Below are 12,672 nucleotides of genomic sequence, written 5' to 3'. Positions count from 1 at the left end.
TTTGAGGAGGGGGCAGTGAGGGAGGGGTTGTGATGGGTTAGCTTCCTACCATTCCAAGACTGTTTAACCAGATGATAGTATATAATTTGCATTCTAGTCTCAGACTTACGAAGACAAACTGTTTCTTAACTAAAGTATAATAAAGTGTGGTGGCAGAGATGTTAGCCGTGGTTTATTCAGGTAAGTAGGGTAAGCTAGTATAGCATTAAACATGAATTTTCCTACTGTGACACGTAGCTAGTACAGAATGCTTCCAAAGCTTAGATAAGTGTTCCCCTCTCCCCCTTTATAAGTACAGTTAAACACTTATATCCAAACAATTTATTTTTTAGGATTTAATTTTAGCCTTTTTAAATCTAATCCAATGGCCTTTTGGACAAGCACACCTTCTTTGCAACCTGACGGTAAAGGTATTTACATGCTGCACTAAATGTGTGATAAAAACACTTTAGCAGGCATGGACAGTAACCCAACTGTAGCACAGCAGTTGGCTTAGTAATCCTTACAATTAGCATGCATGCTGGAAGAGAGTACTTAAAATTCTGTGTCTGACTACTTCATTTGTCAGGTAAGAGAATGCCTTTGATGTGTGAGCACGATGGATGGTCCTTTTCATGCTTTTGGCATGTTTGTTTGTCTTACTTTTCCAGGGTGTTCAGAAACCTGCCTTGCACTTCTTCACAGTTTTACTGAACACACACATATCACATCTATAAAATTCTCTTTTACTAAAGGAATTATATTCTCTTTTTGTTATTTTTAAAGTGTGATTCTCTTCCTACCTGAGGTCTTCCATTTCAGTGAAATATGCTTGAAGATTTCTAGACATGTTAACCAGTAAAACTTTAAATATATTCAAGCTCTGTGCTGGAAATGCTTAATTCATTTTCCTTATTATCAATGTTAACTTCTGCAATCTTAAAAACAAGGCGTAGGCAGAGATGAGAGAGCCAAATTTAGCTACTGTTTACATGCACGTGCTTCATGTATAATATGAAGTCCACCTTAGTTAGCCAAACAGCTTTTGCTGATGTAACCACCTTGTTTACATCCAGAACCCTTAACCAAAATTACACCTTACAGCTTGATTGTGTCATCATAAGATGTTAAAAACAGTACTTCTTGTAAGTTATGCTTGCTGGAAGCATACTCAAGCTAATGCAGTTATGCAAGGGCAGTTTAATTTGTATTTCCATTGGGAGAAGGGAAGGTGTTTTTAAAGAATTGAAATAAAAAATCATATGCTTTTCTGGTACTTCAGACAGTTCATTTCTGCTTTCCTGATAACTAGGATAGGGTTATATTACCTTCAGTGTAGCTTTTGGTTTTGTTTTGAGCTCTGACTGGCTTAATAGCAAATGACTTCAAGAAGTCCTGTCTGAATTAGTTTTTCACGTCTACATAAATATAATTTGAGAGCTTCTCATGGGGAACATCTTCCCAGGGAATGGTTTCTGAGTTTTGCTAGGGCAAGGTTCAAAAGAAATTGAACCTCATAAGTCATTTTCCATTGAGGTGCAAAACAACTATTTTTTTCTTTTCTTCAGCTCTTTTCATGAGCTTTTCTCAAGTATTTTAACAATTTTAATTCATAGTTACATCAATTGCATGTGTTAAGTTTTAAACTTCAGTGTTTTTATATTTAGCAGGTACTCACTGGTATGTTTGGGGGGGATAAAACAAAATTATTGTGACTAGCTGGATATTTATGTCTACGTGATCTTTATATCCAAGCTGAAATAAAAGCAAAAATATAATACATCAGTGAAACTGCTTGCAACTGTTGTGCGTGGTATTGCTCTTTATTCTGTTCCTTCCATATGCTAACAATTGTGTGGATTTTTTTCTCTGAGTAGAAAGTGGTATTGTCCCAAAATCAACAGCCTTTTAAGAATATACTGTACACGTGCATGGCACTGTTTTCATTGCAGCCTGTGAAGATACATTTAATCTGTTTACAGCATTTTTAAATAAGCAAAGTTAACTTGTGGAGAGGCTGAGTAGAAACTGATTTAAGTGATCCCATGAACATCTCGCTCATTCTTCATATTCTGAAGTCAAATGCATGTTGTAATCCTTTCTGTTGCTGAAGTGTTTTGTCACTTCAAGTGGTTGCTTGAATTGCTGGGATTTTAATCAGTGTTTGATCAGTGTGTGAAGAACTTTACCTGGGTATTGATCTGAACTGACTTCTTGACATTTGTTTTATTCAGTTTTTAGATTTACTCAACCAAAGTGAGGCACTTGCTTAACTAATCTGAATGAATAAAGCATGGGCTAGCAGGCAGCATATGTGCCTACCTTAGTAACACAGTACTTGATAATACCACTAACCCTTAAATTGGCTAGGGCTAGTGAGTTGGTTTTTTTTTTTGTTTTGTTTTTTTTTTTTTTTTTTTTGCATGAGGTTTGGAGAAAATATGAAATCATATGTAACTTAATCGTGATAGGAACCTAGAAATTTGTTGCTCAAAAATTTTATCCTGCTGCATTTACCTTATACAGGCTCAGAAGAGCTATTGAGATCTAAAAAAATGACCTAAAAGGATGCCTTTATAAGCCTGCTGGCTATGGGTTTGAGCTACTCTTTGCTATATTAGGAACCTGAAGTGATTTACTCCCTTTGATTAGAAATTAATCAGCTGGGACAAATGTGAAGCACACAACACTGCGAAAGCACTTATAATTGAACTGGGGCTTAGAACTTCGAAATGCTGCTTTTATTTTAGTACTACTTAGGTTCCTTTATTCTGCTGGAAGATACAAATGGGAAAGCTACTTTTAAAAGCAGCTTTATTTTAATATGTCAGTTGTGCCAGAGTATCAAGGGGCATGTCTATGAACACTAAATTTATCATCTCTCCATGTCATCTTTTGCAGAAATGAATGTCAAAATGCTTGAGCAGGAAAATCAGTATTCCTCAGGAACTGATTAGTTCCTAGCTGAAGCTTTAGGTTCCAGCTTGACTATGTTGTGCCACAAAGCTGGCAAATACTTTCTTATGAAAAGGACAGTGAGCTTTTGAGAGCCCACTTTAAATTCTGCTGAACATCTTAATGCAGACCTCTACTGCAGTATGTTACCATGTTATCAAGTGGGCTAACTTACTAAAGCAATCAAATAATTCTTGGAAACAGATAATATATGGATATTGATGTGCTTATGGGGTAGTTCTTCTTAATAGTTAACCAATGTGTTTCTCTCAAACCTTTACTTCGTAATTTACCCCTCTAAACAAAAACAAGTGAAAGGAACTCCACATGTGACCCTTAAACTGATACATCCTTCCTCTTTGCTTCCATTCTCTTATGCATAAAGATGTGAGATTACTAGCTTTAACCTTTGATTAGCAGTGTTTATTCAGCAAAAGTGGAATAGGCAACTTGATGTTGGAGAGCAGAAGAAGCTGTATAATAAAATCGGAGGTAGTGTTTGTCCTTGCTGGAAAGCTAGTTAAACTTCAGGCTGATAGCAGTATTTTGTTATTCCAGTAACATGAAGCTATAAGATTACTCTTAAAACACTAAAAGTTTCAGTAGCAGCCGCTGTCGTAATAAGTTGAGATTAGTTAGTAAAAAGCTCAAATTTCTCGTAAGTAATTTGACGTAAGTTCTGCTCAGTTGCTATTTAATATTTTCTGGAACTTCAAACACTTAAAGCAATTCAATAGTAGTTGCTGTAGATGGCTTTACATTTTCTTTCTCAGTCCTGCATTTTTCCTCTCTCTCTGTGAATGACACCTATATGGCTCTTTTTCTACCATCTTATTTTGTTTGATGTAAGGACATAAATAATCCTTGTAACATTATAAAAATGCAGGTTTGTTCCTGATCTGAGGCTTGAATTTCAAAGGCAATAAAACAGATTGTAGTTTGGCATGTAGTTTAGAAATTCTTAAGTTGTAGCATGCTTTGTCCTAGCATTCTGTAACTTTAACTGTTGTTTCCTGTGGATGAATAAAAACATGTAGGATCTGAATATGTTTCTAACCACCTAAGAATTAATTCAGCTCCGTAATAATGGCAGTGTCGGACTAATAATGTTGCTGTCTGTTCTAAAATAATTTAGTTTTAATGCTTTGTTCATTTTCTGTACAAAGCTGAGGAGAAGAAGACAGTGCCAGAAGATGATCTTCCATCTGATGAGGTTATAATTGTTTACGAGTTAACACCTACCCCTGAGCAGAGAGCTCTCGCTGGCTTTCTTAAACTACCTTCAACATTCTTCTGCTATAAGAATAAGCCTGGATATGTGAGTGAGGAGGATGATGGTAAGGAGTGTCAAAATTGATTTTTGTATTGCCTTTTTGTCAGGAAAGCGTATAATACTATTAGAAACAATAGACACTCTAATACTGGTTTCGAACAGTGGGCAGTAATGTTTGTGTTATCGTCATTTGTGCCAAAGATGTACACTTGGGTCTTCAAGACAGAACAAGGGAGGGCCAGGAATGACAAAAAGGAATTTGCATTGGGGCTATATGGGTGCTCACGCTCATTGCTAATGTAGTCGGTTAGGTAGGACTAAATATTCGAGCAAGAGGCGTATCTATAAGTATTTTTTAGAGTTGAGTGTGAGGCAGCCTTTATCAAAAATGAAAGTGCTCAGGTTCCCTAAATGGTGGACTGGCTTCTCTTTATTCTAAACTAAATTCTTAATAGAGAAACTGAATATTTTACATAAACTCTCATTGTATTTTACATCAACTCTCATTGTAAACTCCTCTTAATTTACTTAGTAGCAATTTGTTAAATTGCAGTTCTGAAGCGTTTCACTCAACAGGAAATAGGAGATGATGAGCAGCCTCCCACAAAGATCCAGGCTTGCTAGATTTTATACAAAAGCTTTTCCATCTCCCTTCCCAATTCTGTTTAGTGGTACTCTTAATAAAATGAACAAGAAATAGATTTTCTGAAAGCATGAAACCTATACCAGACATCTAGACTGAAAAAGAACCAAGTGTACCAAAGCACTCACTTGCAAAATAGGAAGTGAAAGCTTACTTGCTGGTGAGTAAAACTTAATAAACATTAGCAGAAGTTATGTGTGCTCGTTAGGCTTGTGAGTCTGAAGGGCTTAACAGACTTCTCTGTACTTGGAGGATATTTGAGAACTTACATTTGTTTCCTATACTTAAGATGAAGACTATGAAACAGCTGTTAAAAAACTTAATGGAAGACTCTATCCAGAAGGGAAAAGGAAATCACAAGGTCCTGCAAAAGATACGTCTGAAAAGACAACAGGTAACTTGTTTATACTGAGATTTAAGCTCTAAATCTGGAGGACACCAGGGCTCTGAGGTTAATTTGATTTTTCCTGAGATAGTTTTAGGAATACTTGCACTGGAATCAGAAAAGCTGCAGCTTAAAATGCACCTTTAACCACAGTATGTTGAATTGTTAGCAGTTAGTAGTACCTGAATGAAAAGAAAAAAGACTTAGGCCCATTTTTAGAGGGCCTCTAAGCAAGAACATCAAACTGTCTTCTTACCTGGAAACTTCTGTCTTTATTCTGAATACAGACAGCTGAGGTTTGCAAGATGCCTTTGAAAGACCAAAAGAAAAAACAAACAGAAAAAAAAAACCTTGTCTGCAGCTGTAAATGCTCATTAATTCTGCAGACTTAAATTATAAGCATGTGAATTAATACTGTTCAATAAGGAAAAAAGTACTTGGTCTCAGTAGTAATAATACAAGTGTAGAAGACATAATGCTGCTGTTTGAAAAGTTCTTGAAGTCTTACTTTACGTTGTCCTGTGTATCACGATGTTATTTGATAACATAGTTGCCCCAAATTCTCTCAGTAGTTAGCTGCCTTACCAGCTCTCTTCTACTAATTTTTTTGCAGGAGACATCACAGGCAAAACTGAGTTGAAAACCAAAGGAGAATGTGTTACTGCTCAGGAAAAGAAAACAACTCCTGATGTATGAACTAAGTCTTCATAGAACTTTTTGTCATTGAATTTGTAGAAGTATTTTCACACTTGTGAGACTTGACACTTTTCACTTTGTGAGGAAGAAAACCATATATTGGGGGAAAAGTTATTTGACTCCTCTGACTGTACCTCAAGTCTTTGACACAGAAACTGAGGTTCAGACCTGAAGTTTGTCAGGGAGAGAAAGGAGGTGCAGCTGTTTTCCTAATATAAACAGCCTTGGCTAGAAATATCCCTGTGAATATGTATGCGGGAATTAATTGATTTCAAAGAAATTGTGTCTTTGCGGAAGCATTCTGCTTCAAAGGTAGTTGGGTCTCTTGTAAAGTTAGTGTCCAATGTGTAGTAAGCCTCAGAAAAAAGAATTAATAAAACTGTCAGAAAGCTTCCAACAACAATTTTTTTCCCTAGCTGTTTACAACTCTTACTTTTTTTTTTTATGCAAATCGAGGTGGCCATCTTTAATTTCATCTCATGTGGGCCCCTGATTTCTAGTTGTTTCCAGAATGAACCCACCTTAATTTCAGGAGAACTTGTTGCCACCTATGTTGTCTGTAGGAGGCATAGTTGCATAGATGCACAGCTTGTTTCTGTCCAGAGTTTCCAGAAAATATTGGCTGAAAGGAGTAATGAGCAGTTCTGAAGCATTAGAAGCACTGTAGCAAAGTGGGAGTCAGAACTTAATATGGTGCCAATTTCATGGTACCTTCAGTATTGCTGTTGTAGTTTAAGAAACTGATAGCACTGTGGGGGGGGGAGGAGTTCTTTGTTATGACTGTCATTATTGTCCTGAGTTAAAGTGGTTTGAATATTAGGTTCCTTCTTGCTTATTTGCTTATTGCTTTACTCTTTAGTCAACTTCTCAGGATGATGAAGTTACCAGTTCTACCAATTTAGTCCCTGCCATTAAAGAAGTCCCTGCCATTAAAGAAGTCCCAGCAACATCAGCTGTCCCTGCCATTAAAGAAGTCCCAGCTCCATCAGCTGTCCCAGCCATTAAAGAAGTCCCAGCTCCATCAGCTGTCCCTGCCATTAAAGAAGTCCCAGCAACATCAGCTGTCCCTGCCATTAAAGTCCCAGCTCCATCAGCTGTCCCAGCCATTAAAGAAGTCCCAGCTCCATCAGCTGTCCCAGCCATTAAAGAAGTCCCAGCTCCATCAGCTGTCCCAGCTATTAAAGAAGTCCCAGCTCCATCAGCTGTCCCAGCCATTAAAGAAGTCCCAGCTCCATCAGCTGTCCCAGCTATTAAAGAAGTCCCAGCTCCATCAGCTGTCCCAGCCATTAAAGAAGTCCCAGCTCCATCAGCTGTCCCAGCCATTAAAGAAGTCCCAGCTCCATCAGCAGTCCCAGCTCCATCAGCTGTCCCAGCCATTAAAGAAGTCCCAGCTCCATCAGCAGTCCCAGCTCCATCAGCAGTCCCAGCTCCATCAGCTGTCCCAGCCATTAAAGAAGTCCCAGCTCCATCAGCTGTCCCAGCTCCATCAGCTGTCCCAGCTCCATCAGCTGATGTGAAGCCTGTAAACCTGACAAATAAAAAAGAAAGTGAATCAGCTTCTTCAGTGTCATCGCAAGGTAAAGTCAATGGTAGGTATAATGTGGTTTTTTTTTTTTTTTTAGGAGCTTAAGTGTGCTTTTCTGTAGAACAGTTCGTCTAATCTAGCTGTTGCATTGGACAGATGTAGTAGCAATATTGAATTTGAAGCATGAGTACTAATCTAGTGAAAACACGAGGGGGACTGCAAGTATCTCAGTGTTTCAAATTCTGATATGGTCAGATAAGACTGCTACAGAGCAATGCTATTGGTTTATTATTAACTGCTATGTGACTACTTATCAAAGTGATAAATCAAAGCAAGTACTTATCAAACTGAACATAACTCAGACTTAATATCTCTTAATTTATGGGAAGGGAAGAGTATTGTAGAGAGTTCTCCCAGTTTATTCTTGTTGACTACATGACATGATAAATGTTTTCCCTAAAGAATTAGAAAAGCATTTGACTTTCCCATCTTGTTTGATAGAAGGCAAAATCATCTCACTTGGATTCAACAGTACCTCAGAATTGTCATTTGCAGATCTGGCTTCCAGAAGCTCTGGAGACTTTGCTTTTGGGTCAAAAGGTGAGTTAAGCCTCTGAGACGGATACTGAACAGGACTTCTGCTTCATACAGAATACCTTTGTGCACCAAGCTTCTGCATATTGTCAAATTACTGTACTTCTCAGCAAAACGTTTAAAGTGCATGTCTCTTAACTGTAGATAAAGATTTCAAATGGGCAAATACTGGAGCAACCGTATTTGGAGCACAGACACCCAGAAAAGGAGATGAAGATGAAAGTGATAGCGGTGATGAAGTCGTACATAATGATGATATCCACTTTGAGCCTATTGTTTCCTTACCAGAGGTAAAGAAACTTCCAGAATATAAAAGAACATTAAGATAAGCGTATCTGCTAAAAAAAGGAAATGTATAAAAATGCTTTACTTGACTACTTATGCTTCCTATCTGTTGTGCTTTGGTCCTTTTTTTGTCTGCTGCCTGTGTAGAATCTCGTGCTGTTCTAAATCCTGGTACAACTTCTGCTGGGGGAAGGTATCAGTTGCATCAGTTAATGATACAAAATTTCAGGGTATTATATCTTCACTCAGTGTAGATCATGAAAATTTGTACAAGTAACTTCTAAAAAGTAAAATTGTTTCATTACACCATATTTGAAAAACAAGGTGTGTTGGGAGGGACTTGAACAATTGTCACTGCTAATGCAACTCAGTTAGGATTTTCTATTGATGACTTGTAGTTTCAGTTCTCTGAAAGCCACCCAATTTGAAATTTTTGCTCTAAGATAGGTGAGAGACTTCTAGAATCACTGAACGTTAAAGGTGTGGCACAATTAACTGCACAAGGCTATGGAAACCATTATTTTTAATTTGAAAAGAAATAGTTTTTCAAGAAGTAGAGCCTTAAACTTCAGTAAAGCTTAACTTTAGGTAGTCTTCTGTAACTTTCTGAGGCTTGATGCAGTTCCTTGTTTCTGGATTTGGTATTTAGCCTTAGTGCGTATAACAAGGTGAAAAAAGTTCGAGATGGTTATAGCCTGTCTTTCTGTAAATAATAAAATTTAATTACAGATCAATGTAATTATTAAAGAACACTACCACAGCACAAATAAACAATATGTAGTATCCTTTAATTTGAACAGCTAATCTGATTGTAGTTTGTAATGTGCTTTCCTTCTTTCTTAAAAAAAAAAAAAATAAAATAAAAAAATATTGTGTGCGTTTCCTCATCCGTTTGTCATATTAGGACTCCTGTGGCTTTCTTTCTTGCCTTACTTGTTTTGTTTCGTGTCTCCTTCAGTGTCACTTCTCCCTTCAGAAAAGTTTGTTTGTCACTTATTTCTGCAGTTCTCTCAAGTCTTCCATATCTTTGGAAGATGACTTAACTAAAGGGTGTTAGAGACCAGTAATACGCATATGTAAGGTAACAAGGAGCTACAGCTGTCAGCCCTCAATTTACTATTCACAGTTGATATTTATTCTGTTCAGATGCAAATGTTAAGTTCTTTAACAATCTTGAAAAGGTAATGCCCAGAATGCCAGTAGTACTGTATTCTCACTTCAGTGTGCACATCATTCGGCACATACGAAATTTTCTGGGGGAACATGCCAGAACACTCGATAGCTTTCGTAAAAAAGAAAAATGCACACAAAAAGTAAAGCCTCATGCAGCATGAGGAAGTAGTGTTGCAGTGCTAGAATTCATTTCAAACACTGGGGCTCATTGGGCTCCTAAATTCTGAAAAGCTTGGGCGTTTCATTTATGTCCATGATGAATATCTGTAGAGCTGTCGGCACAAAACCATTCAAGAAAGGAAAACATGAAATAATTTCCCATTGTAATATGTCAGAACCATGATAAGTGTGTAATATGTAATTCTGTTGGTGACAGCAGTTCTGGGAAATCATAGGTACTCTACTGTGCTGTGTTCTAGGTGGAAGTAAAATCAGGAGAAGAAGATGAAGTAATTCTTTTCAAAGAGCGAGCCAAACTGTACAGGTGGGACAGAGATGCTACTCAGTGGAAGGAGCGTGGTGTTGGAGAGATAAAGATCCTATTTAATTCTCTGAAGACATCTTACAGAGTCTTAATGAGAAGGGAACAAGTTCTTAAAGTGTGTGCAAACCACGTAATCACTAATGAAATGAATTTAGTACCTTCAGATACATCAAACAATGCTTTAATTTGGACAGCCACAGATTATGCAGGTGGGTTGTTTTGGTGTTTTTTCACTTTTTTAAAATATCTTTGTGTGGCTTTTTTCTGAGGAGACTATACCAAACAAAAGCTACTTGTATCTGACTATTCTGAATTAGAGCTAAAGAAACCTGTTCTTGGATTTGTTTTCAGATGGGGAGCTAAAAGTAGAACGACTTGCAGTCAAGTTTAAAGATCCACAAATAGCTGCTAATTTCAAGAATGTATTTGAAAGCTGCCAAAGAAGTATTTCCAATTTGAAGAACAGACTGCCAGAAGGACTGTCCAAGGACACCAATCCCGTTGTTTATTTTGAAGTTTCTGCTGATGACAAACCTTTAGGACGTGTAACCATGGAGTTGTTTTCAAATATTGTCCCTCGAACAGCTGAAAATTTCAGGGCCCTGTGCACAGGAGAGAAAGGATTTGGATTCAAGAACACCAAATTTCACAGAATAGTTACTGACTTTGTGTGTCAGGTAAGCATAACGTGAAGACTTTTTGAGGGAACGAAACCCATCTGGTCTAACAGTGCCACTACAAAAATCACAGGATAGCACTTGCTCAGTGGCAGCGTGAATCTAGAGTCCAAGATACTCTTACTTGTCCTTTCTCTACAAGGAGACAAGCAATGGTGTAAGCAGCACATGCTGCCCTAAGCTGAATGCTGTTTAACTGTTTGCCAGCTGCCTGATGCTGTTAGTGCTGCCATTTTAGTGTAGAAGAAATAATGGAGATAGAGATTTCTTCTTCCCACAGACAAGGGGCCTGTTGCTGAACAGAAGCAGTAAGTAAAGCTTCCCAAAACGAACATTCAGAGCCATCTCTTTCCACAGAGAGGAGCTACCATATTGCTCACCTGCTAAGAACACTTAACTTTCCACCTTTTGATGAACACTTGATATTTCAGATGACCTGCACTGCAAAATCAATATTCCATATATTTTAAATGCTCCAATTTCAGTCTAAAAGGTCTTCTATCTCTTGTATCATGCAGTGGCTTTGTCCTAAAAATACTCAGAGTTCTCAATATCCTCCTGCATTGCTTGTGAATCCCGATGTAGGCAACATTGCTGCTAAACCTTCGCGTGCATTTAGTAGCACTAGCAAGTTCTTCATAATTTCTGAAGGCTTAGGAGATTGGTATCTGCTCACGTATACCTTCCCTTCGTTCCTAAAAGTCTTCCAAATATTCAGTATGAGGTATAATGACTTAAAACAGGTAAGATAAACTGAATTCCTTACATGCTACAATAATGCTTTTGCATAATGCTACATCCCTCAAGGCAGGGCACAATCGTTTCCAAATTCAGAAATGGATAGCAATATACAAATGGCTTGTCATCAGAGTAAAAAACTCTCCAGTCTTGACTGGGTATTAAGTGAATCTGAAGTATGACTATCATTGTTCTTTTCTTTAAACTTTCTGCACAGAAGCTGGAAAGTTCTGATCAGTGGTAACATGACCTTTTCTGGGTGGTCAGTTTCGTGCCTGCAGGGACTAAGTGAGAATAGAGATAATCGTGGTTGCCAGTTGTAAGGGCCGAGTGAAGCAGGAAACAGAAAGTGGGAATGACCAGCTTAGAGTAGTTTCCATGTGGAACAAAGATAAAATGCTGTGTTCAGGATAAATGAGGAACATTCCAGTAATGCTTTGTTACCATGAGCAAATCTGCTGAAGGTGGAAAGCCTTATATCCAAGTAAATATAGTACTTGTGATAACTAAGAATGAGGTTTTACCTGTGTTTTTTGAACAAAAACTCTATTTTGGAAAGAATGTAACTGTGCTATTGGTCGATGTTCTTGAACATCATGATGTTCGTGATGATCTTGTTCTTTGGGACTTGAAAGTAAACGCTGTGCCTTTTTTTTAAGGGAGGTGATATAACTAACCATGATGGAACAGGTGGACGGTCAATTTATGGAGATGCATTTGAAGATGAGAACTTTGAAGTGAAGCACACGGGTCCTGGATTGCTGTCAATGGCAAATAGGGGTCGGGATACAAATAACTCTCAGTTCTTCATAACACTCAAAAAAGTAGAAGCCTTGGACTGTAAACATGTGGTGTTTGGTTTTGTGAAAGATGGAATGGATGTTGTGAAAAAGATCGAATCCTTTGGTTCTCCCAAAGGGTTAGTAAGTGGAAGAGTTGTCATTACAGACTGTGGGCAAATATAGAATTCTGGCTTTTGAGTATACAGATGTTCTAGCAGTATAAATCAGTATTTAGATGTTATTGATTAATTATTTCAACTTCTTTAAAAAGGACACTTCTGATGTATAAATGTAAAATTGCAGCTTATGGTTGTTTTTTATGTGTTCTAATTGATTTTTTTTGCATGTTAAATAAGTTCAGACACTGGCATATTTCGGGTGTATTTGTGTTATGACATATTTGTATTGAATGTCAAATTTTAAAAATTAAATCTTAGTCTTGTTAAAATAACTATTGTTTTCACTTTGGCTTGCTGAAGAGCA

The 12,672-nt window shown here is 37.5% G+C and overlaps 1 protein-coding gene across 3 annotated transcripts in view; it reads left to right on the top strand.

Annotated features, from left to right (window-relative positions):
* RGPD4 (RANBP2 like and GRIP domain containing 4) overlaps positions 1 to 12,639 on the top strand; it is a 35,001-nt gene extending 22,362 nt beyond the window's left edge. Inside the window, exons 21-30 of one of the 3 annotated variants that reach the window (XM_082776471.1) lie at positions 333 to 410; positions 4,101 to 4,271; positions 5,140 to 5,244; positions 5,849 to 5,925; positions 6,791 to 7,508; positions 7,958 to 8,056; positions 8,195 to 8,340; positions 9,928 to 10,201; positions 10,344 to 10,669; positions 12,067 to 12,639. In XM_082776471.1, the coding sequence (XP_082632597.1) occupies positions 333 to 410; positions 4,101 to 4,271; positions 5,140 to 5,244; positions 5,849 to 5,925; positions 6,791 to 7,508; positions 7,958 to 8,056; positions 8,195 to 8,340; positions 9,928 to 10,201; positions 10,344 to 10,669; positions 12,067 to 12,372 (2,300 nt within the window). In that variant the 3' untranslated portion in view covers positions 12,373 to 12,639. Of the gene's footprint in view, positions 1 to 332; positions 411 to 4,100; positions 4,272 to 5,139; positions 5,245 to 5,848; positions 5,926 to 6,790; positions 7,521 to 7,957; positions 8,057 to 8,194; positions 8,341 to 9,927; positions 10,202 to 10,343; positions 10,670 to 12,066 lie in introns of all 3 variants that reach the window. The other 2 variants (XM_082776470.1, XM_082776472.1) reach the window with 2 other exon arrangements.
* Positions 12,640 to 12,672: the final 33 nt, after the last annotated feature.

This window comes from Aythya marila, assembly GCF_965140915.1.
Source record: "Aythya marila genome assembly, chromosome: 1".
NCBI classification, from domain to species: Eukaryota; Metazoa; Chordata; class Aves; order Anseriformes; family Anatidae; genus Aythya; species Aythya marila.
This window is presented reverse-complemented; position numbering and strand designations above follow the sequence as displayed.